The 23487-nt window shown below is 39.9% G+C and overlaps 1 protein-coding gene and 1 non-coding gene across 2 annotated transcripts; one reads left to right on the top strand and one right to left on the bottom strand.

The window, feature by feature from the left end:
- Positions 1 to 19382: 19382 nt before the first annotated feature.
- LOC120283154 lies at positions 19383 to 19489 on the bottom strand. The gene has a single exon (XR_005543154.1). It is a non-coding gene; the product is annotated as a small nucleolar RNA R71 (small nucleolar RNA).
- A 461-nt stretch (positions 19490 to 19950) lies between these two features.
- Positions 19951 to 20973, top strand: LOC120282792. The gene is made up of 2 exons (XM_039289638.1): positions 19951 to 20478; positions 20563 to 20973. Exons 1-2 carry the CDS (start codon positions 19951 to 19953, stop codon positions 20971 to 20973), a joined length of 939 nt encoding a protein of 312 aa, XP_039145572.1.
- Positions 20974 to 23487: the final 2514 nt, after the last annotated feature.

The raw sequence follows: 23487 nt of genomic DNA, 5'->3' as shown, positions 1-23487 counted from the left end.
GATACTAAATTTCATATGTTTTGTATTAACATGGTTAGGGCAGTGTTTAAAGATGTGGGAGAGCTAAATGAAGCATTCTAAGCTCAAAATGATGAGTATGGAGCTCTTTCGACATCATTGTATTAAGGACAAGGAAAACTGGGTTGCTTACGGCCAGCTTATGATCGTCCTTACGGCCATAAGTCTATTCCAGAAGATCTTACTAGCATGCTTATGCCCCTAATAAGGATTCAGAGCCAAGATAGAGGACATTATGGGTAATGCTCACAGCCGTAAGGATACGCGTAAAGACCATCCAGAGGAGCTTATGACTGTAGTGTGCGCCTGTAAGGGCAATGGTAAGAAGTAGAACATTGAAGCTTATGGTTTAGTGCTTACGGACGTAAGCTGGACAGTAATAAAATCAGAAGACCTTATGGATGGGGCTTACAACATTAAGCATTCGTGTAAGGCTCATGACAATCTTCTCCAGCTCCTATACGGCCTTGTGCTTACACCCGTAAGCAACCTGTAGGCAGTCAGGTATAAATAGAACTTATGATGATTTCGAGGGCATTCTTCTATCAATCTCTCTATTCTTTGGGGTGATTCTTAGAGGCGAGATTGAGGAATAAAAGGGCCGAATCTCTAGCACCTTAGGTAAGATTTGGAGAGGGATTTGGCCCAACATTGAAGGGAATTGGAGATCATAGCTGTCAAGCCCATCTTGGCGGCGTACATGGAATCTACCTCAACAATTCTTCATCCTAAGGATTGACAAGGGGGTTTCCATGGATCCTATGCTACCTTTATCCTTTGTATCTTGAATGCTTGCCCTTAATGGAGGGCTAATTTGTGGATGTTTGGGCATAGTTAAACTCTAGGGTTAATATTTTATGATTTTGGTTGTTGGATCTCTTATGCTTTAATTGATTTCCCCTTTGCAATCATATCTATTTAAGTCTAATTGTGTGAATGGATGCTTGATGGCCATCGAGGCAAAAGCCCTAGCTCTCATATCTTGTATTGGTACGTGATGAGAAAAAATTCCCACCAAACATAGACTTACCGCAATTTGAGAGGATAGTGGGTGTCCTATGGTTAAGGTATCTAGGAGACTTTATCTCCCACAATATTCCCTAGTGGGTTGATGATAATCTCCATTCTCTTTGCAATCATGTTGAGTAGATTTTAGGAGAAATCGCATTTTTACTCTATATTCAGATTAGGGACAATCTCTGTTAAAGGGGAGACAGTCTACTTAAGAGATTGTCATTAGCCTGTAATAAGGTTTCAAGAGTGTTAATGCAATTATGTGGATGTCTGTATCTGCTCTACACCAATTCAGTTACACTTCACCTGAGAAATCGAGGTTTTGAATGCTTATGGAAATCTTTCGGTTCAAATAGGATTGCATGAGTAGATAACCATTGTCTTATACTTCATAACCTTAGAGGAATGCTATGCCCGGACATCATTCTCGTCCTTGAATTTCCTCCTGTGATTTTCTCATATTTCCTAGCTTTCTTTTGGTTTTGTTTTCACACACTTCACGTATTTCATTAGGGTAATTTTTGGATTTAGAGTTTTTACTAGTATTCACCTCCTTCCCCGTGGATAGACACTCTACACTTCATGTATAGTTTATTACGTAATCGACACATACACTTGCTTGCGTCCCTATCAAGTTTTTGGCACTATTACTGGAAAAAGATTATGATATCAGGAACACTTGTTTTTCTGTCACTTTAGCCATTTATCCTATATTTGACTTTACTTTCTATTTCCTTATACTTTGTAATACTCACTTACTGTCCTATGTTTGCCAATCATTTTTAGGCTACTCTCATAGGGAAAAATGATGATTCGTGCATTGATTCACCAGTTGGTTGTTATGAATGGCAGGATGGATACTGCCGTACAATAAGATCACTAGTTGCAGAATGATTATGTAGGATAAGGTAATGAGGAGGACACAATGAGAAAGTTATGTGACCAGCTATTTTAGTTTAAATTAAAACAATTTCAGAATACCGACCAACCTACTTTAGAAGAAGCCCTGGATCATTGTTTGGAATCTTTGGGGAACAACAAAAAGGAGAGGTCAAAGTTGCCCCAGTTTTATAAATTCAGAGTATGATGTTTGTTCAAATAAACAATGAAGAGGAGCACAAAAGAGATGATAGTGTGATGTCTTCACTTCGCCTTAATAAATAAGAAGTCGAAGAGGAACTGGGTATTCGAAATGAGAAGTTAAAAAATTCAGTTTAAGAAGCTACTAGAGCACTGGGAGTATTCCTTTTTGGCCAAGAATTCTAAACTCCCGGCCATCATCTCCGCATCTATAACTGCTAATCAAAAGAAGAGGTTAGTTAAAGTTATTCAAGAACATCGAGGTGCAATTGCCTGGAAAATTTCTAACATAAAGGGTATAAATCCTTCATTCTGCACTCATAAGATTTTAATGGAGGACGATTACAAACCGGTTGTTCAACCTCAGAGGAGATTGAATCCGAACATGAAGGAAGTGGTAAAAGCTAAGGTGATCAAACTATTGGATACAGGAGTGTCCTAGGTTCCTTATGAATGACTTATACCTGTAAGCTAGATTGTAAGCACAATTTAGAGAGTTTTTTAACCCACAGTGTTAAGTCTATTACGGTCGTAACCTAGGTTGTAAACGAGATAAAACCCTTACAGGAATGGCTTTACGAGTATAAGTACCCGGTAAAGAGGAGACAAAGAGCTTCATAGTTACGTCTTATGCCTGTAAGCCGGCTGTAAATAAATAGGGTATAAGTGCCACGGGTGACCGTTTGGTGCTCACTTTGAAATTTTCTTCACCATTTCTCATTGCTGGCGACTCAATCTTCATCCATTATTCTCCCTTTATTCTCTTTTTTCATCCTTGAGCACTTCAGAACAGGTTTGGACCCTCTTAGGAGCTTTTCATCATGCCAGATTTTTTATTTTCATCTCTTGCTTAAGGATATATCATTTTTCTTGATTATTCATGGTCAAACTTCAATATGATCTATAGAAATGTTTATATGTATGTGCTATACATTATTCCTATAGTTTAAAATCAATTTTTATATGATTTTTCGGCTTTAATGTATAGGAGGGGTTCTTACAGTTTGAGCTCGAGGCGCTTGTAGCCATAAGGCCTCCGTAAAGGCAGGTTTCCTCAAGGCGTACAACTGTAAGTATGCCCGCAAGCAGGCCATGAGCACTATTGTTTTATTCTTCAAGTTGACTCGAGTAAAGAGGACCACTTCTGGCCTAGACAAAAGGGCAAGGACAGAGGTTTTAACTTTACGTCAGGAGACCGCTGGACCTTCTACCCTCGCGGTACCCTCTTCACCCACTTTCTCAGCTCCTTACTTTCTAGAGTGGTACACCTTCTTGAGAATGAAGTGGTTTGGCTAGTTTCATACAATTGACTAGCAATTCCTCTCAAAGTTAGGGGTGGGGGAAGAGGTGCGAGGGATTATCCAGACAGGTGGATGGAGTCGTCTATTTTCCTTTAAGGAGCTTGTGTACCATGATAGCACCCTAGAGGTCCTTAGATCATTTGAGGTGGACTACGGTTGCTAGGGTTTGACCGAGTTGGTATAGTATAATTCTAGTTATTCGGTGAGTAGCGGACTCAGAGCTACACCAAGTTCTCTCTACTCATGGGGATGTATGACATAGAGTACACCAATACCCCATAGTATGAGTAAAGAGTGTATAATTATTCATTATTTAATATATTTTGTACACTCATTGTATTAGAGTAATATTATGGAATTCGATGGTAAACATGGTGTATTTTGTATTCTTAGCCTTCGAGCAGTGCTTAAAGATGAGAAAGAGAGAGAGAGAGACAAAAAGTCTATTTGATAGTGAGCCTTATGGAATGAAATAAGGCAGACGTCTAGGGCTTTAGAGGCGAATCATGAGGGAGATTCAACCCACCTAGCTTGGATTGAGAAGATCCTTGGGCATTCTACGGTAATCATCTCTTGGAGCAATTGAGAAGGTGGCTTTCATGTCTTATTTGTTTCTTGTTGTGTCTTTTTATTTGGATGATTGCTGACAAGATCCCCTTGCGTATATCCCGCAAGTGCACGGGTTTGTCGAAGTAATAATCCCGGGTGATCGGGTATCGAATCCACAGGGAGTAGGGAATAAAAAATACTTAATTCGATTCTTAGCTATGTAAAAGATCAATGATAATGAGTGTGACAATGATTCAATTCTCAACAGTAAAAACAACAAGTAAGAGAGCAAAAGTAAAGAAGGGGGTAAGGCAATCGATAAAGATGGGGTACCCGGATAATGCTCCACCTAGGATAATTGTTTCAAGTGCAAGAACCCTCTATTATGCTTCCTAATCAATGCAGTGGTGAGTCGTGGAAATCCTTAATTAAATAGTCCCAAATCTAAGGTCAACTATGCCTAACTCTATACATGTCCCGGAGGAGAAATCAAACAATCTCAACACCTCGCACTCGCATAGAGTTGCAATGAACTCTAGGGATTCCAAGTGATAAATCTCTTCCTAATTATAGACCTAACCCTTTGGTCCAGGTGAAAGGTCCCTAACCACAATTGAGCCCTAGATACTAAGATCACCTCAACGCTTCACTCCGTTGCACGCGCAACTAAGCCCCAGCGGAAGTTCATCCCTTAGATCATTCACTCTATTATGGCCGTAAAAAACTCGAGGAACGGAGGTAGAATCTATCACGCTGGAGGGGAAAGGGGACACTCCTGTACCTCTCGACTCACCCTCTCAACCTTCTCCAACCTAGCTTTGTCTAATGCTCGTGGTGTGTCACTCACTCACAAGGTTACCAACAAGAACTCTCAACCCTAGTGTCACTCTAGGGGAAATGTTCATACAATCAAGCATTCAAGGTTGGAACTCACAATAAACATCAATTTATTGAAAGCATAATAAAGAGGTTCAAAGAAACAAATACATCTTAGGGTTCACAATACCCGAGTACCCACTAGGGGTTTAGCTCTCCATGGAGCTAAGTACAATCAAAGAAATAGAATGTAAAAGCAATGAATCCATAAAGAAACCCCCTCGATAGTCATGTCGATGGTCGTGTGGAAAGTCCTCTACTCGTCGTCCACGGATTCCCTCGTCCGCTATAGGATACGCCTCGACGGAAGCTCCCCTACCAACCTTCTTCCTAAGGAATGACGATGTCGGAGCCGTAGAACCTATCCAAAACCTTGGCCAATACCCCTCAAAACCCTAGCTGAAGCCCTCTCTCAAGTTGGGGAAAAGATGGAGAAAAGAATACCAAAATCGGGGCTAAATCGGCTTTAAATAGGGATGGAATCGGGCGACTACATGGGCGTGGATGCTCCACGCGCCCGTGCGGAATTTCCACACGGCCGTGGATAATTTCCACACGCCCGTGTGGATTCTCTGTTTCTCTGGTTTCTCGGCTGGCTGTGAGCAGTGCTGCTACAATATATGCTACATTGTTGCTACAGTGTTCTACTACAATATTCGACCTGAATAGCTTCCTCATTCCATACTTTCATCGGTGTAACGCAACGGGCACACGTTCACGTCGTGGATCACTTGCTTCTTCAAATGTTGGTGGAGCTCTTGTTCTATGTGCATAAGTCGGAATGCTCGAATGTGGCTGCTTTTGTGCCCCTCCAAATGGATGTGCCCACTCGAATACGAGGAGGTTGGCACACATTCTAGCATCTCACACCTGACCTATGTCTTCGCGTTTGAACCTTAGCAAGATTTCCTCCAAAATTGGTGCATTATGATCCACATTGGTCTATTTCCTTCATACTCGGCCTCAGAACCATACCTGCATAAAAGTAACATAAAGACACACATATTAGTGTAAAAACTCGAGAAAAGTAATGCTCAACATAAGGAATGAACGCTTTGCATTCGTATCGCACAAGCACTTATCAATTGCTCTCCATTAATGGAGAGATAATTTTGTAGATGCTTGTGTGTACATGAACTTTAGTGTTTGATTTATTTTGATATTGGTTGTGGATCTTCATGCTTTAATTGTTTCTAATTTACAATCTGTACCATTTGATTCTAATTGCAAGTTTTTCAATGTCTTTTTTGCTAATGAAGCAAAAGCCCTAGTTTTATGTATGATGTGCTTTGTGCAGAGTCAAAAGACCTACCTAGCATAATCATACCGTGATTGAAGGAGATTGTGAGTAAGCCTAGCAATGGGGTACTTTGGAGTTAAGAGTTCTTTTCCCACAATTCTCCTGTGTGAATTAGCAAGTAATTCCTTGCTCCTTGCAATCGCATTTCTATTCTTTATGGGATTTGGAGAAATTGCTTCACACGAAGGATTAGCGACTTTTAGGATTCTGGTCAAATCGCATTGAGATTTCATAGAGTGCAATACACTCAATGGGTGTCTATATCAAGATTGTATTGGATTAGTTACTATTCACCCTTGCAAGAGGGGTTTACTATATTTTAGGATTTCATTCGATTCAAATAGGATTGCTAGATGATAAGTGTCTAAATGTATGTATTTTCTTATATGTATTTTATACACTTAATTAGCACACATTTTGTTAAGAATTGATGCCCGTTTTGTGCTTAATCATATGTTATTTGCTTTCTAGGGTAATGAGAAGCCATGAAGAACACCAGGGCATGATTAGTATTGCAGCACCTAGAGATTTTTTGAGACAGAGATTTTGGCCTAAGTCATACGGCCTCCATGCGGCCCATATACAGCCCGTATGGACCCCCGTATTGACCCCGTTATGCTACAAATTCTCAACATTTTGGGTTTCATACTGTGTCCATACTACCCCCATACGACCATATGACTCAGGGGTATAAAAAAAACATTCTAGGGCTAGAAGAGAGAGCCTTTTGCCACCATTTTGGAAAGAAGAGAACCTAGAAATGAAGGAATCTTTGAAGGAGAAGTTCAAGGGCTTGAGAGGCTTCAAGGCATCATCACTCAAGGCAGATATCCAGCACCAAGGAAGAAAGAAGTCTTAGGACCGGGAAGCGGCCTTCGGCTAGGGGAAATGCCATTCGGCAATCTTTGGACTGTTAAGCATTATTCGGCCCAATCTCATTCGTCTTCATCATTTCACCCAAAGAGTGTCATCTATGAACTTTTATTGTGTTTTGATTTACATTTTTGTTTATATTTGTTTGATGGCACACTAGACACCCAAGGCCACCAGATGTCGGTAAACCTTGCGGGGTTCATCATGTATTTTGGATGATTGATACTTAATTCTATTGCTTGGGTTGATTTGTGATTAATCCATTGTGTTTTATACTAAGAATTACTTAAGGAGAGATCTGTAATTCTTTTATGAGTTGTACACGTCGATGTTACCTACTCATGTGTATTAGACCTTGAATGGATTAAAAGGGATTGCCTGTATCTATATGCTGAGAGATTGGATATTGGTAGTCCTCCGCTCGTTAAGGGTAAACTTAGGTTAGGTTTACTCCTATCTTGGGATTTCCTTATTCTTAATGCAATCATAGGAGTATTGATTTGGAAGAAAGTTTGATCAACACTCGTATGGGTTTAGGGTTTAATTACCAAGAAATTGGGGTTGATCTTATCTAGAAACCTCTCTGTCCAAATCACCCTTGTATCTTTTGTTCTCCATCCTTGTACCATGATGATCCTTCAAGTGGATCCACATCCATAGGCCTTTGCATTTTATTGTTGTTTTTGTAATCTCTTGCTTAAATATTCAATTTATGTGGTAATCTCTTATTTATTTCCGTGCATCTAGTAGAGTAAATTTTCTTACTTAAGATGTTGGGCTAGAAAGTTAGCGGCGAAGGAGTAATAGTAGATCCTTAACCCCGAGGAATAAGATCCTTGCGTTTATACACGAAGTATTACTTGGTGATCCCATACACTTGCGGGGAAGCAATCACTAGACTTATACAACATTTGTCCTGGACTTAATAAACCCTAAAAGGATTCTATGCCTGAGCATCCCTTTTTCCTCAATTCTCGATCGATTTTATTTCCGTATTCTTGCTTACTATTCTCTTTCTTCTTAGTTTATTTGCACACATCACAACTATTTGTTAGGCTAGGTTTTAGAGTTAGGATTTGTACTAGTACTCTCAATTTTCCATATGGACCGATACCTTGCCCTTGTGCACACTTTACAACTTGAGTAACCTGTACGCTTGCATCCCCTATTAAGTTTTTGGCGCCGTTGCTGGGAAAAGGAACAATTCTTGTATTCTGTCACATTAGCCATTTATTTTTCTTTTATTTTCTTATTTCTTTTCTTTATTTTGTTTGTGATTTGGGTTTCTTTTGTTTGAATGGAGTGCATGCCACTAAAGGGCATGTCAGCACAACCATTGGAGAGTGATAGAAATATTGAGAGAGTAATTAGTATACGGTTGAGGACATCATTATTGATTGAAACAGGTTTACTCATAGTGTGTGTTGAAGCAGTAAACTCAAGAAACTTAGCGAATCAATGAGATCAATAGAGAACCCTATCTGACTACACTCATCCCACCTTGAATGGTTCCCAATCCACCATTGTTCGACCACCGGTGGTCATGAACAATTTTGAGCTGAAGGCGGCCTTTGTGTACATGGTTTAACAATTTGTGTAGTTCCATGGTCTAACGGATGAGCACCTAAAAAATAACATCAGAGGATTTCTAGATGTATGTGTTATGCTGAAGATAATGCAATATACGATGATGAGATTAGACTGTGATTATTCCCATTTCCTTTGAAGGGTAGAGCCAAGCAATGGCTACAGTCCTTTCCCTGTGCTTCCATCATGACATGGGAACAACTTGTGGAACTTTTTCTAACTAGATACTTTTCACCCAGATAGGATGACCAAGATACGACTGGATTGGTATTTCAGCCCTGGAAGTGGTTCAAAGATAGGATATGTTTAGTCAGATTCTGAATTGCTATTTGAGGCCTAGAAGTGGTTTAAAGATCTCTTGAGAAGGTATCCATACCACAACCTCATAGAGTGGATGGAGGTCCAGATCATCCACCAGGGGTCAACTAGAACACTCGTCAGCTCATAGACTCTACAGTAGGAAGATCATTTAGTATAAGATCCTAGAGGAGATTGCCATGAACTACTATGAGTGGAACTCTCAGGGAAAGTTAGTTTGCAAGCCTGTTGCGAAGTGAGGTTACAGAACTGACCATCTAGGTTGAGACTTTGAGCAGAAAGATTCATAGCTTATCACTCTCGAAGGCCGATGTAATTATAGCATGTGATATGTGCAGGGGAGGACACACATCTACAAATTGCTTGATAGTAGGAGCGGCGTATGGACCCACTAAACAAGGTTGACTTTGTAGTGCTCTTCAACTTTAGGGGAACCCCTGCGGTAACACATACAATCCAAGTAGAGGAATCACTCTAACCTCTCTTGATGCAATAGAGGCAACAGTAGAAGCCTCTACCCGGATTTCCCTCTCATCCTCAGTCAGACTGGAAATACACAGTTGAGGATGTCTTGACTGGGTTTATAAAGGCTATGGACAAAAAATTTTAGCAGTCAGATGTTAGGTTCCAGAGTATAGATCCACTACGAGGAACTATTTGGCATTTCTCCGGAGCTTGGAGAACCACGTTGCCTAGGTTATGAAGTTGTTGTCCAAAAGACCACATGGTAGTTTACAGAGCAACACCAAGGCAAACCATCGAGAGCACCTCAGGGCTATCACTCTTGGAGTGGTAAGAAAATGGAGATGAGGAAAGAGATAGTAATGAAAAGGAAAGGGAGCCAATAGTTGAAGTCTATGACGAATTGGCAAAGGAGAGAGGAGTTACTCTAAATATGGAGAAGAGTGTACCATAAACGGTGAAGGAGTATGTTCCATGACTTCCATATGCCCCTAAACTAAAGAGTGATTGCATTGACAAGTAATTCAAGAGATTTTTGGAATTGCTCATGAAGTTACATATCAATATGCCATTGGTTGAGGCTTTGTCCCAAACGCTGAAGTATGTGATGTTCTTTAGTGGGCTACTTATGAACAAGCAAAAATTGGAGAAAACCTCTATGTTAACATTGGGTGAGGAGAGCTCAGCACTCTTCTAGAACTGGATGCTAAAGAAAATGAAGGATCCAAGAAGTTTTACTATTCCTTATAACATTAGTGAATTGGTGGATAGAAAGCCCTAGCTGACCTAAGAGCTAGCATTAATGTCATGCCATTTACTATGTTTAAAAAAAATGGGGCTTAGTGATCTCAAGCCTACTAGGATGACCCTACAATTAGCTGATAGGTCCATTATTCATCTTAGGGGTATCACAAAGGACGTCTTGGTAAAAGTTGACAAATTAATCTTCCCCATAGATTTCATGATTTTAGACGTCAATGAGGATGTTGATGCACCACTCTTCTTAGGCCGACCATTTGTAGCCACCTTCCAAGCCCTTATTGATGTGAGTATTGGTAGAATGACTCCTAGGGTTTGGGACAAGGAAGTTGTTTTTGCTTTATTTGATGCCATGAAACATTCTCTTGCTTCTAATGATACTTGTTATTTTATGGATTTGACTAACCCTATTGTTGGTGATTTTCTACAGGGCATAGTGTACAAGGAGCCTTTTGATAAGTGCTTGAGTAGACATATTTTTATATATGTTTTACATGCATGGAGCATCATTTTTACCATGGTTTATGTCTCATATTGTGTATTTGGTGTTCTTTTATGCATATAGGTTGTGAATGCCTTGAAGAGTAAAAAGGAAGCAAAGATAGGCTATAAAGACACAATGTTTGGAGTTCTTGTTCAATTCAAGGACCAAGACACGAGAGGAGTTCATAAACATGGAGATGTGTGTCAACTTCCAAGAAGATTCAAGTCAATTCACTAGTTGGAAGGGCACAAAGGCAGCCACATCTTCATGTTCCTTCTCTTTGTGAAGATTGCAAGAACTCTCAAAGATATGTCGATGGAGAAAAGTTTTATAGCCTACCACATGGACGTGTGCCCGGACATGTGGCCTCAAGAGAAGAGTGTTTGGATCGCATTTTGTGAAAAGTATTGTAGCAATAAAACTGTAGTAATTTCACTGTAGCAATAGTACTGTAGCACCGTGGAAATTCCTGCAGCCCACTCGGCCGCGTGGAAAATCAGCACGGGCGCGTGAGGGCACGTGATAGGCGCGGTTTTGGGCTTTAAATAGGCCGTTTGCCCTATTTTGGGGAGACTTTTGGCGAGGTTTTCGCGAGCACGTTGAAGGCAAGGCGGCTAGGGTTTTGGATGAGGTCTTTGGCGATATTGGGTGGCGTCCATCACTAACTTTGATCGATCTTCTCTCCGTCATAGCATAGAGGGAGCCTTCGGCGACTTAGTTTCGGAGAAGGATTCTTCAAGACGTTTGGCGACCCATCAAGGACATCATCACAAATTTAAGGGGGTTTTACTTCATGGTTTTCATTGCTTTTCATTGTAATAATCATTGTTTTGTAACTTGCTCCATGTTGGGCTAAACCTTAGTAGGTATTTGGGCATGTGAACCCTAGGATCTATGTTTTTGTAATGATTTGCTTTATGTTTCTATTCAATCCGAGTTGATTTGAGCTTTAATCTTGTATTCCCATTGCTTGCTTGTTTAATTAATCCTTGTGGTTGATTGGATTCGCATGATTTGTTACTTTGATGTGAGAGAGGTCTCCATTAGAGTTAGAACTTCAAGGTTAAAGAGGGTTGAGAGGGTGAGTCATGAGATAGTGGAGTGTCCCCTTTCCCTTCCGATTGAGTGTTTCCTATCTCCGTATTCCCTAAACTCTATGCAACCATATTTGGTGTGAGGCGTGAGATTGAGAGATTTCTCCACTGGGACCTTGTAGGAGGTTAGAGGTCCTTAACCGGAATTAGGGTTGGATCTATCTTTAGCAATCAGTTTCACTCTTAGGTGTCCCTAGAGCGTATTGCGATCATATGGGGTGTGAGGTATTGAGATTGAGTGATTTCTCCACCGGGACCTTGTAGGGGACTAGTACCTGTGGCTTGGAGGCAAGGGCCGGTTGTTCTTGGATTACCTTGAATCATTAGACTCGGTTTAGAAACATTTAGTGAATTATGAGCTTCATGTTAGATCCTAAGGGGAGCATTGCCCGGGTACCTCATCTTTATTGATTGAGATCTCCTTTACTTGTTTTCTTGCTCGTTTACTTGCTTATTAATTCTCTTGCAATTAGTTCATTTCATCACATCCATTGATTTCGACTAGATAACTAAGAATTGGTTAATACTAATACTTCCGTTCCCTGTGGATTCGACTACCCACTCACCAGGGTAATTATTACTTCGACACCCGTACACTTGCGGTTTACACACATATTTGGACGTGTCACCTTTCTAGGAGTTATTAATGACCCTTATGATGAGGAGATACTTCTTTTGCTTCCAAAAAGTAACGTTTAGGAATGAATGTGGCAAAACATTGGAAGGTGGTCACTCAACCATAGAAAGGCAAGGATAAACCTTTGCTCAAGGAGGTAATACCTGAGTTAGTTCATGCAATCAGTAAGTTCCCAATTTTCTCCAACTTCACACTTGAGCAATATTTCAGAGATACTCATGTTAGGGTCAAGGAGTATTCCTATTTGGAGCCTCCTTAACATGTACACATCATGTTTGTTAAGCTAGAGACGTAAAACAAGCACTTCTTCCAAGGAAAGTCAAGAGATTTCAGTATTTTTTTCTTATCTTGCTTTTTAGTTATTAGTTTTGTGTTTTTTGTGAGTTAATAAAATGCTTGGTTTGTCATTGTTTTTCATGAGTTGGTTAGTTGGTTGTAGTGCTAGACACTCATTTTTGTGCTCACCAGGTCATATTTGTATTTGGGCATACTTGTTAGATCAGGAGAAACTCTGCTCAAATTTTAACACTATTTACGGTCTACTTACACTCGTATGCCCTATAGTAATGCCTCAATCAAAATGTTTATGGGTGCTCTTACACTTGTAAGTTAGCCTGTAAGGGGGACCAGAGAGCTTTACGAGTGTATTTACGGTCCGTAAGTCTTGAGTAGCACAGTTCAGAGGTATCTTACGAGCGACTTACACCCGCATGGATCATCCAAGATGCTTTATGGGTAAACCAAGAACCCTTACAACCCTTAACCTCGATGGAAAATCCATAGAGCCTTATGGCCTAATTCATTTGTCACTTATAGTGCATAACCCAGTATTTATGACCTAGGTTCCTTACAGGGTCTGACTGTAAGATCAATTCAGTAAACTTTAAGGGCTACAATGTAAAGTCTTTTATGACCATGAACTATATTGTAAAGGAGATACAACCCTTACAGGGCAAGTCTCATGGCCGTAAGCATCCCGTAAAGAACAGACAGAGACTCTTATAGTCACGGCTTACGCCCATAAACAACTAGAGTTTAAGTTCCACTAATGACCTTTGATCTCCATTTCTAACTGTTTCTCACCGATCCATCATTGTCGGCACCTCTTTCTCATCCATTTCTACTCCTTTGTTCATCTCTATGAGTTTTGACTGTCTTATAATGGGGTTTTATACATATATTTATTATAAATCAATGCTACTTTGGGTATGCATATTTCATTGTATAGGAAAATAGGTCTTGGAATGAAATGAAAGAATTTGGATAAACTTTGGAGCTAAACGGTATTCAAATTCACTTTTCAAGGAAAGCACGATCGGGAAACATGTCCATGCTTCCGACCTTGCAGTTTTCATGACTTAGAGAATTTCAACCCAATTGAGAAAGCTACCAGTGCTTGAAAGCACGGGCGTGCTTATGCCCGTACACTTTACTTGAATCTGTTCAAACTAAAGAGCACAATTTCACTGTCCTAGCACTATCTTGCTCTTAAAGAAGGGGTAGTAAGCACTGCTAGACTTTTTAGAAAGAGAAAAGCAAGGCTTCCTTACTCCTAGCACTAGTGTGCACTTTAAGTACGGTCAGTAATCATGGGCATGCTTATGCCCGAGCACTTTACAAGTTGGGCTACAATCATGTTGATAACAAGTTCCAAGATATTCCAAGAAGAGCACGATTGTACTTTCATTGGGAATTGTGTTTTTAAGCCCAAAGTTAGGTTTTTTAAGAGGATCTTCTTCCTTTTTCTTTTAGACAAGATCTAGGACAAACTTGGGTACCATTTAGGGCTGGATCTATATGAATAGATCATCATGGGAATTATAGAATGCCAGCGAGATCATCATTGGTCTCTCTCAGATGAAGATTGTGAAGTAACAGATGGTATGTGTGTGTGTGTGTGTGTGTGTGTGTGTATGTAAGTAAGTTTAAGTTTGTGAGTACTGTAAGTGCACGGGTCATCAAGTAATACTTCATGGGTGAGCACAAGGGCCATATTCCTAAGGAAATGAGAAGAGGCTCCTATTACTTGCTTTTCTCTTAATCAATAGCCTAAATGTGTACAGTGTTTCTTAAGTTTACTTTTATAATTCAATTAATAAATTACAATTGAGGATCATTAAGTGTAATTGGAAGGAGTGGGTGATTGCATGAGAATTTATTTAACAATTACTTATGATCTGAGTTGATTTATGATGATTATGTTCTAGTATTGGACCTAGGGAATTCAAAGGCATACTGGTCCCAATCTCTTAGCAATCAAGTCTGAAACACTAAGAACTAAAGATTAAATCTCTTCTTATCCTAGCCTCCTATATTCGCCTTAAGATTGAGAATTCCTCTAAAAGGGCTAAATCAAATCCTAATCAAGAGATTTAGCAATACCTAATCTCTTAGTACATGCATAGGTCTAACAAAGCATGTGTGTTCTACTATATAAGAATATCTTCCTCACATATCATCAAAATATAATTAACTAACATACAATGAATCACAATTAACTAGAAAGAGTTATCTATTGCCAAAGAAAGTTCACAAGTAATGTTGAAGTACATAGACATATAATTCCCCTCGAATTGGGATCCTGTGGATCGAGAATAAAGATATAAATAGTGATAAATCCACAAGAACAAAGAATAAAGAATTCCTAAAATAATTCCCTCCAATAGATCTCTAATGGTTTAGGTTGAGAGGGATTGTCAAGATGGTGCCAAATCTCTTCACGCGTCCTCCACTATTGATGCATGTTGGCTTCCCCTTGATAAACTCACTGGAATCAGTTGAAATCTTGATGGAACTCATCTCCAGCCGCACTGGTCTCTGGAAATCTGGCCGCTCTCCCAAATTCAGAAAAAGAATGTCCTCTAGGTTGAAAACCCTAGGGTATTTATAATATCGAGTCCCCCACGGCCTCACCACGGTTGTTGTGGAAGCCGTGGTGAGAGTTTGTTGCTTGGGCCCCAAGTCACGTCCTGGAACGGTCTATCTGGGTGTTGTGTGGATTGGTCACGACTGTTATGATTCACAATGGTCGTTGTTGAGGCTATTATGACTTTTGTATTATCCTCTGTGATTCCACACTGCCATGGCTTGATAATGACTGTGATAGAAGTGGACAATTGTCATGTTAAGACATTACCAAGGCCGTTGTGAACCGTGATGTTGCTCTGGTTCCGCAAGTTGACTTGTATTGCTTCTAAAACCTCCGTTATTTGCTTCTTTGGCCCTAGGACAGAATAAAAGCTCTTGATGAAGAAAAGACTAAAATTATATACTAGTTTTGTGTAAACAAGTAAAATTTCATTCTAAATGCAATATTAGTGATATATAAAATATGAACTTTCAACTACTTATCATGAAGCAAGAAGGGAGTTTTATGGATCGTATTTCATTCTTTTGTTGCTTTACTATTGTGGGTTGTGGAACGATGAGGGGAAACAGACCTTCGGTGCCCCGGGTTATGAACCTTGATACTTATGTATAGACTTTGATGCTTGATTATTGAGTTCTCTTGAGATTTCCTTTTATTTATCTTTTTAAGTAAAACTCTTGTGTTAATTGCCTTGATATGTATGTTGCAAAACTTGACTTGGGAATTATTGCTTATTGCATGAGCAAAACTTGGTGGGCATGTTCCCTGTAGTTGTAATTGTAGTCAAGAAACATGTTAACCATAGTTGCACATTAGCACTCTAGATGATGATTGAGAAATCTATTTAGCTAGGGAATATATTAGGGAAGCGGTTGAGTCCACACCGAACCTAGAGTGAGGTCATATGTTACCAAACCCTCTATAGGGATTGACCACAATCCAAGGGGATGTACCATTTAATCATAGCTCAAGTCAGTATATTCATCGAGGGTAGTAACCCGGGGCACTATCCTTCTCATTGATCTTTTCCCAACGAAACCCTGTCTCTCTCTTTCTCTCTCTCTAATTATTTTCTTATCTTTTATTTTTCTTTAGAATATAACTTCATCTAAATCTTTGATCTGGCTAGATATTAATGATTCAACGAGTATTAAAAGCTACACCAATCCTTGTGGATTCAACTACTCATTCCTTTTGTGTACACTTTACTACTTCTACGACCCGTGCACTTGTGGATATGCAAGGGGTGTATCATGAGTTTGGCACCATTACCGTGGACTAGCAACTTTCAAGAAAGTTTTTTCTTTAGTATTCTAGCCATTTTCTTTATTTTTGTATATATTTTATTTTCTTATTTTTGTTTTGGTTTTAATTTGGTTGATTTGTTTTCTTAAGCATTCTTGTATGACCTGAGGAAGCTCATCTTCATTTTCAAGCCCCAATCCAGACATTAAAAGAGCTTTAAATAGAAGATTAAGACAAGTGAACCTTAGAGACACGGGGTCAGTAGAGATAAGTATTGAGGTTGATCAAGAAGAACAAGTCATGGCCTCAAATCAGCATAGTATTTCTATCTATACAAGGCCAAACCTCTAGTGAACAGGGTCTAGTATTGGTCGCACTCCAGTGATAGTGAACAATTTTGAATTGAAACCCAACTTCACAGAGACAGTGCAACAGATATGTCAATTTGATGGGTTTCAAACTGAAGATCCTTATGAACGTTTAACGAATTTCTAAGAAATCTGTTGTACTTTGAAGGTGAACAACGTGTCTGAGGATGCAATTTGCCTATAACTTTTTCCACTCCCAGTGAGGAAGGGCCAAGTAATCGCTAAGTTCCTTGCCATGAGGGTTGATCACTACCTGGGGATAGTGGCCGAGAAATTTCTTGCACGCTACTTTCAACCAGCAAAAATCACAAAGTTGAGAAGTGATAAACGCCTAAATGTATGTATTTTATATGTATTAATCTTGTATTACTTGTGTATATTTTAATGAATTGATGCCCGTTTAAGTCTAAATTGCTTATTTCGGTGTTGCAGATCTTAAAAGAGCTGAACGAAGCTCAAAAATGCAAATTAGATGAATTCGACACCAAAAACGGCATTTTTGGGGTTCCAGCACTGTAGCAGGCACCGTAGCGGTAATGTAGTGGAGTCACTATTCATGCTGCGGGGCATTCGGCTGTGAGCTTCACGGGGTCCATGCGCCCGCATGAGTGCCCGTGAGGTTTGCTAGAAATTCACAACTCCCAGTAATGTAGCAAACACACTGTAGCTGAGTACTGTAGCACCGACACCTTTTATGGACAAAATGGCAGTGAGCTTCACGGGCTCCATGCGCCCGCATGGAGCCCGTATGGATCTGACGCGGTATATATTGGACTGAATTTCTAGGGCAAAGAGAGGACGTTTTTGGAGTAAGCTTTTGGGGAAGTTCTTGGAGCCGACTTCCACCAGTTCAGAGGAGGCAAGATCACACGTTTTGGAGAAGGGGAATCAAAGGGAGAAGCTTGGTTTGGCTAAATCTTCATCGATCTCTTCTTTGGAAGGTTGTAGACGACAAGGGAAGTAGCCCCAATCACGGCGTCCGTGGAAGCCTTCCACCTCACTTGGCTTGTCATCTCACTTCTATTGTTTGAGGTAGTTTTCTTATGCCATTTGTAGTTGTTTTCATGGACCTATTGTTTGTATTTTTTTGCATGGACGAGTAGACCCCAAGGTCACCGGATGCCGGTGAACCTTGGGGTGAACTTGTGTATTTGGATGACCTAATTTTGTCTATTGTAATTGTTGTGTGTTTGTAATTCATTCTTGGTGCATTTGATGTGTTGCTTACATGAGAACTCTGTAAACCAACTCCTTGTTTATACTTGGTAGTGTGACCATCGCCCTTGTACTAGACACACCAAGTTTGGAAGGGATTCATGTACGAATGCGCCGTGATTATCGGGTATTTTGTACCCCTCCAATATTAGGGCTAGACCAAGTTGTGTTCCGACTCTAATTAGGGATTTCCCCCTTTGTTAATACAATCGTATGAGGATTTGATCGGAAGAAATTCTGTATCAATACTTATACCGGATTAGGGATCAATTGCCGTGACCATTGGGTTGATCTAATTTAGGAAATCTCTAGGTCCAAACCCTCAATTGCATGACATTCTTAGCATCCTTTACACTTTAGTAGCACCTAGGGAATCCGCATCCGTGACCATTTCTTTCCCCTGATTTTATACCCTTGCCTTGTTTTAGACTCCACTTGTAGTTCTTTCATTTTAATTAATAGATTAGAGAAACCCTTCGAATCTTTTGGCTAGACAATACGCGAAGAGGAAGTAAGGGTAGATCTTTGGGCTCAGGGAATAAGACCCTCTCGTGCTCGCACGAGAGGTATTACTTGACGACTTCGTACGCTTGCGGATCGTGCATCAAGTTTTTGGTGCCGTTGCCAGGGACCCACAAGGAATACTCGGAAAACTTAGATCTTATTGATTTAGCCATTGTTTCTTTTATTCTATGCATTTGCTTCTTTTTATTCCTTTTTGCACATATTTTTCCATTTACTTGCCTTTATTTTTTTTTTACTATCTTCCCCTTATATCCTGATCATTAACTCTCAATATTGTATAAGGTACCATCTTATGACACGCGCCAATTAAACAAATCTGGTAGAACCTGTCAACGAAATCGAGAGAACCTTGCATCAAAGGTTGAGAGAGGTGGCTGAGAGTTCAGAACATCAATGAACGCGAGTTGAGATTAGTGAACCTTCAGTCATGGCAGAACCTAGGAGAACCTTGTCTGATTATGAAAGGCCTCAGTTTACTGGTGAGGAATTCAGTGTGCATGCTCCCACTGTACCGGCTAATAATTTTGAAATCAAAGCAAGCACAATTGGGATGGTCCAAAATTCCATACAATTTGATGGGCTAGCTGATGAAGGCCCACATGCTCATTTGTCTCGCTTCCTCCAAATTTGTTCCACCTTCAAGATTAACTCAGTGTCCGATGATGCGATAAGATTGAGATTATTCCCTTTCAGTCTAAGGGGAGCAACATATAGATGGCTCACTTCATTGGCTCCGGGATCGATCACCACTTGGAAGGAAATGATGGACAAATTTCTTTCTAGGTATTTCCCACCAAGCAAAGCCGCTAGATTAAGGCAAGAGATTTCTGCATTCCGGCAAGGGGACTCCGAGACACTTTTCGAAGCACATGAGAGATTCAAGGATCTCCTGCGCAAGTGCCCCCATCATGGTTTCTCCTCCTGGATGAGGATCCAAATGCTTTGCAATGGCCTGAATTATGCAACTAGACAACTCATCAATGCTGCAGTAGGGGGGTCATTGAGTAATAAAACCCCTGAAGATGCTGAAATTTTGATTAAAAACATGGCAAGTAATGAGTGCCATTGGTCTACTAGACAGAAACCCCCAGAGCAGCTGGAATTTATGAGATAAGTGACAGCACTACGCTAGCCGCCAAGGTTGAGGCCCTAACAAAAAGATTTGATCAGTTTGTGTTGGGTACAAGCTCAAATTCTGGAGCAGTTTTGTCTTGCGAGACTTGTGGGGCGGGGCATGCTACTATTCAGTGTCCAATTTCAATAGCCTCAGATTCCCCAGTCGAGATAGTTGATTATGTTGGGGGAGGCCCCAGAGGCCCAGGGAATCCCTATGGAAACACATATAATCAAGGGTGGAGAAATCATCCAAATTTTTCATGGGGTCAACAACAGCAACATTGGCCCTACAGCCACAAGGATGTCCACATCAATCTCTTCAGCAGCCCAAGAAGAAGTTCACCACTGAAGATGTGTTAGCGAGATTTATGATCAGTACTGAAGCAAAATTTGTGAACATCAACAATCAATTCGCTGAAGTGAAAACTGTTTTGAGGAATGTTCAGGCCTCCATTCAATCATTGGAAAACTATGTTGGGCAACTTGCTAGGGCAAATTCGGAGCGCTCACCGGGTAGTTTATCTAGTAACACTGAAAATTATCCGTGGAAGCATTTGAAAGCCGTCACTCTCAGGAGTGGAAAACAGGTTGAAGCACGCGCCGAGGAGGGCTCAAGCACTAAAAATGATGGGGTAGTCATACAGGAAGACCCTAAGCCATCTGAGAGTGTAGTTGAAGGAAGAAAGGAGAAGCAAGATGAAGAAACCCTTCAACTACCAACACCAAGGGTACCCGAGTATAAGCCGACCATTCTCTATCCAGCTAGGTTGAAGCAAGATAAAAAGGAGGTTCAATTCAAGAAATTCCTCAATATATTCAAGAAATTACACATAAATATCCCTCTTGTTGAAGTTTTGACTCAAATGCCCAAGTATGCAAAATTTATGAAAGACCTGCTGACTAACAAGAGAAAACTGGAGGAAGTAGAAACAGTTGCATTACCACGGAACTGCTCTGCTATGATTCAGAGGAAGCTCCCTAAGAAGTTGACTGACCCCGGGAGTTTCATTATTCCATGTGTGATTGGGGAAGGCATGCAAGAAAAGGCCTTGGCAAATTTTGGGGCAAGTATCAATGTAATGCCCTACAAGCTATTTTTGAAACTAGGTTTGGAAGACATGAGGCCTACAAGGATGACAATACAACTTGCAGACTGGTCCATAAAGAAGCCCCGAGGTGTTGTTGAGGATGTGCTAGTTAGAGTAGACAAGCTCATTATCCCGGTGGATTTTGTTATTCTTGATATGGATGATGATGTTGAAGTTCCATTGATCCTCGGGTGACCGTTTCTTAACACCGCCGGTGCCCTCATTGATGTAAAGGGGGGAAGAATGACATTGCGAGTGGGGGATGAGGAAGTCATTCTTACACTCCCCGCGGCTATGAAACACACCTTCGGCCATGATGATCCCCTCTACTTTACTGATGAAACTGATATGATTATTACTGATTGTGTGCAGGAGGTCTTGGCGATTAACCCCTTGGATGAATTCTTGGAAGGAATGGATAGCGATGAGTACAAGGAGAATAACCCACCTCCCACACAAGTAAAGCATGTAGGCTATGTGGGGACATTTCCGTGGCTGAACAATAAGAAGAAATCAACCACAAGGAAAATTTGAGGTAAGAGGGACAAGAAACAAAAATTGGGGATGGATTGCACACTATCACCACCATGGGAGATCGATCGACTATTCTTCGAGGGGAAAGGTAAATTCCGTGTCTTTTCATGCCTCTCAATGAGTTTCCCATCTTGGAGCACTTCTCCTGGACTTGGAGGTAAGTCCCCACCATTTGATCCACCATGAGGTAAGAAAAAGGTACGCCGAGCTAATGACATTAAACAAGCGCTTCTTGGGAGGCAACCCAAGTTTCAAATCCTTTGTTTTTATTTTTTCGTTTTCTAGCTGCTTTATGAGTTTAATTTGTTGTGTTTATTGTTGTGTAATGTTCGTTTGTTTGTTTGTTTGAATGATCCATGCTTATCTTATATTTGTGAATCTTATCTAGTGGGTTGCCGTTGTTTGATTGTGTTTTAATGCATATTTCGGTGTTATAGATGTTGTAAATTAGTTTTGTTCTAAGTTTCATGGGAGCCCATGCCAAAATTTTGCTTTTCCAGGTCTTTACGGGCTGCATACAGCCTTTATGGACCATTTTTGTGCTCCCCAAGGGCCTCAGGGGTGCGATGCACCCGTGAGGCAGCTCGTGAGGCTTATAGCCTCAGGGGCTAGAGAAGGACAGAAACTTTCACGGGCTTCATGCGCCTGCATGGAGCCCGTATAGGTTGCGGGCTGGAATTTCCAGCCTTAAGTAGCCACCTTTCTCTCCCTTGTTCTCACTAGTTTTTCATCCGTTTTCTTTCATTCTTTCACCATTTTTCTTCATTTTTCTTCCTCTTCACTCCTCTTCTACCTATTCTAACTTAGATCTTGTGGTTTAATTGAGGTTTTACCATCTATTTCACCGATCTTCATCGATTTAAGCTCTGAAGCCCTAGTTTTTGTTTTGGAGAAACCTTGTCTCTTCTTCTTGATTGTGATATGTTAGCCACTGATTACATATTTGGTTACAAAGAGTTGCTACCATTATTTTCTATCGCAGACACTATAAATTGGTAGCTAACCAATACATGGTGCAACTTATTTTAGTTACTATGTTTTTGCCACCAATCAGTGTCATTAGCATATAAGTCGCTAGTACAATGTATTTTACCAACTTTATGTTGGTAGCTATTTGGTTGCTACATTTATAACAGTTTCTAGTTGTTAAATCGGTAGCTATTTTATAACAATTTTTTAGTATCTAACTTTTAGTTGCTAACACAATTCTTAATTAAGTTGCTAATCCCATAACTTCTTGTTGCAGAATTGGCCATTGTTTAATAATTGCTCTTCAGTTGCTAATTATCATTCAACAAAATGGTTTCAAATTAATGTGCTAACATTTGTTGCCAACTTTACAACTAAATGCAATTTCTAACATCAAAATTGAAAATAGTAATTGCATTAAAATGCTACTTTAGGGAAAATATTCATTACACTTGTAGCAATCTTATAAAATAATCCATAATAGTTCTTAACAATGTTAAGCATGTTAAACATCCAATAATCCAAAATTTTAAATATCCAACAAATAAAAAAACAAATAATGCCTCACTACTAAATACTAGACATAGTTGTCTTGGTTCTGCGGTGAGTTTCAAGCAAAGATTTTAGTATATCTTTTACCTCTTTTAGTTCATTTTATAGTAAATCATTCTTTGACTCCATCTCATTTAAGAGCTGCTATTGTTCTTCTATCTTCTCTTGCCGCTTTTCTATCTTCTCTTGCAATTCATGTTCTTGTTGGACTTTCTTTTAATTCATAGATTGAGAGGGTAATCTACAAAACTTTAGCAATGAGACATCCCCAACACCATATAGTCGTCCTTTGCTTGGTCCACCATATGCTTCTAACCACACAAGTTCAAAATTATATTCTTCATTATTTATGTAGTCCACATAGTACTTTTATTTGGCAATCTCATCAAAATTTTCTTATTTAAATTTAAACATTATGAAATGAAGCAAAACATCGAACTATTTAGAGCTAAAAGATGGAAACTTACGTAAATAAATCTTGATTTTTTATCAACAAAAGGATTGTTACCCTTGTCTTTTCAATGGGTGTGATTATACACCTTAGCATATGAAACTTCACGATTGTATTTCTTTCCCTTTAAAAAGGTTAAAACAAATGAGGTTTATTCACAAAAAAGTATATTAGTGTAGTAACCTTAAACATATAAAAGTAGA

This window comes from Dioscorea cayenensis, chromosome 18, assembly GCF_009730915.1.
Source record: "Dioscorea cayenensis subsp. rotundata cultivar TDr96_F1 chromosome 18, TDr96_F1_v2_PseudoChromosome.rev07_lg8_w22 25.fasta, whole genome shotgun sequence".
Taxonomy (NCBI): Eukaryota; Viridiplantae; Streptophyta; class Magnoliopsida; order Dioscoreales; family Dioscoreaceae; genus Dioscorea; species Dioscorea cayenensis.
The sequence above is the reverse complement of the archived record's forward strand: the minus strand, read 5'-3'. Positions and strand labels throughout refer to the sequence as shown.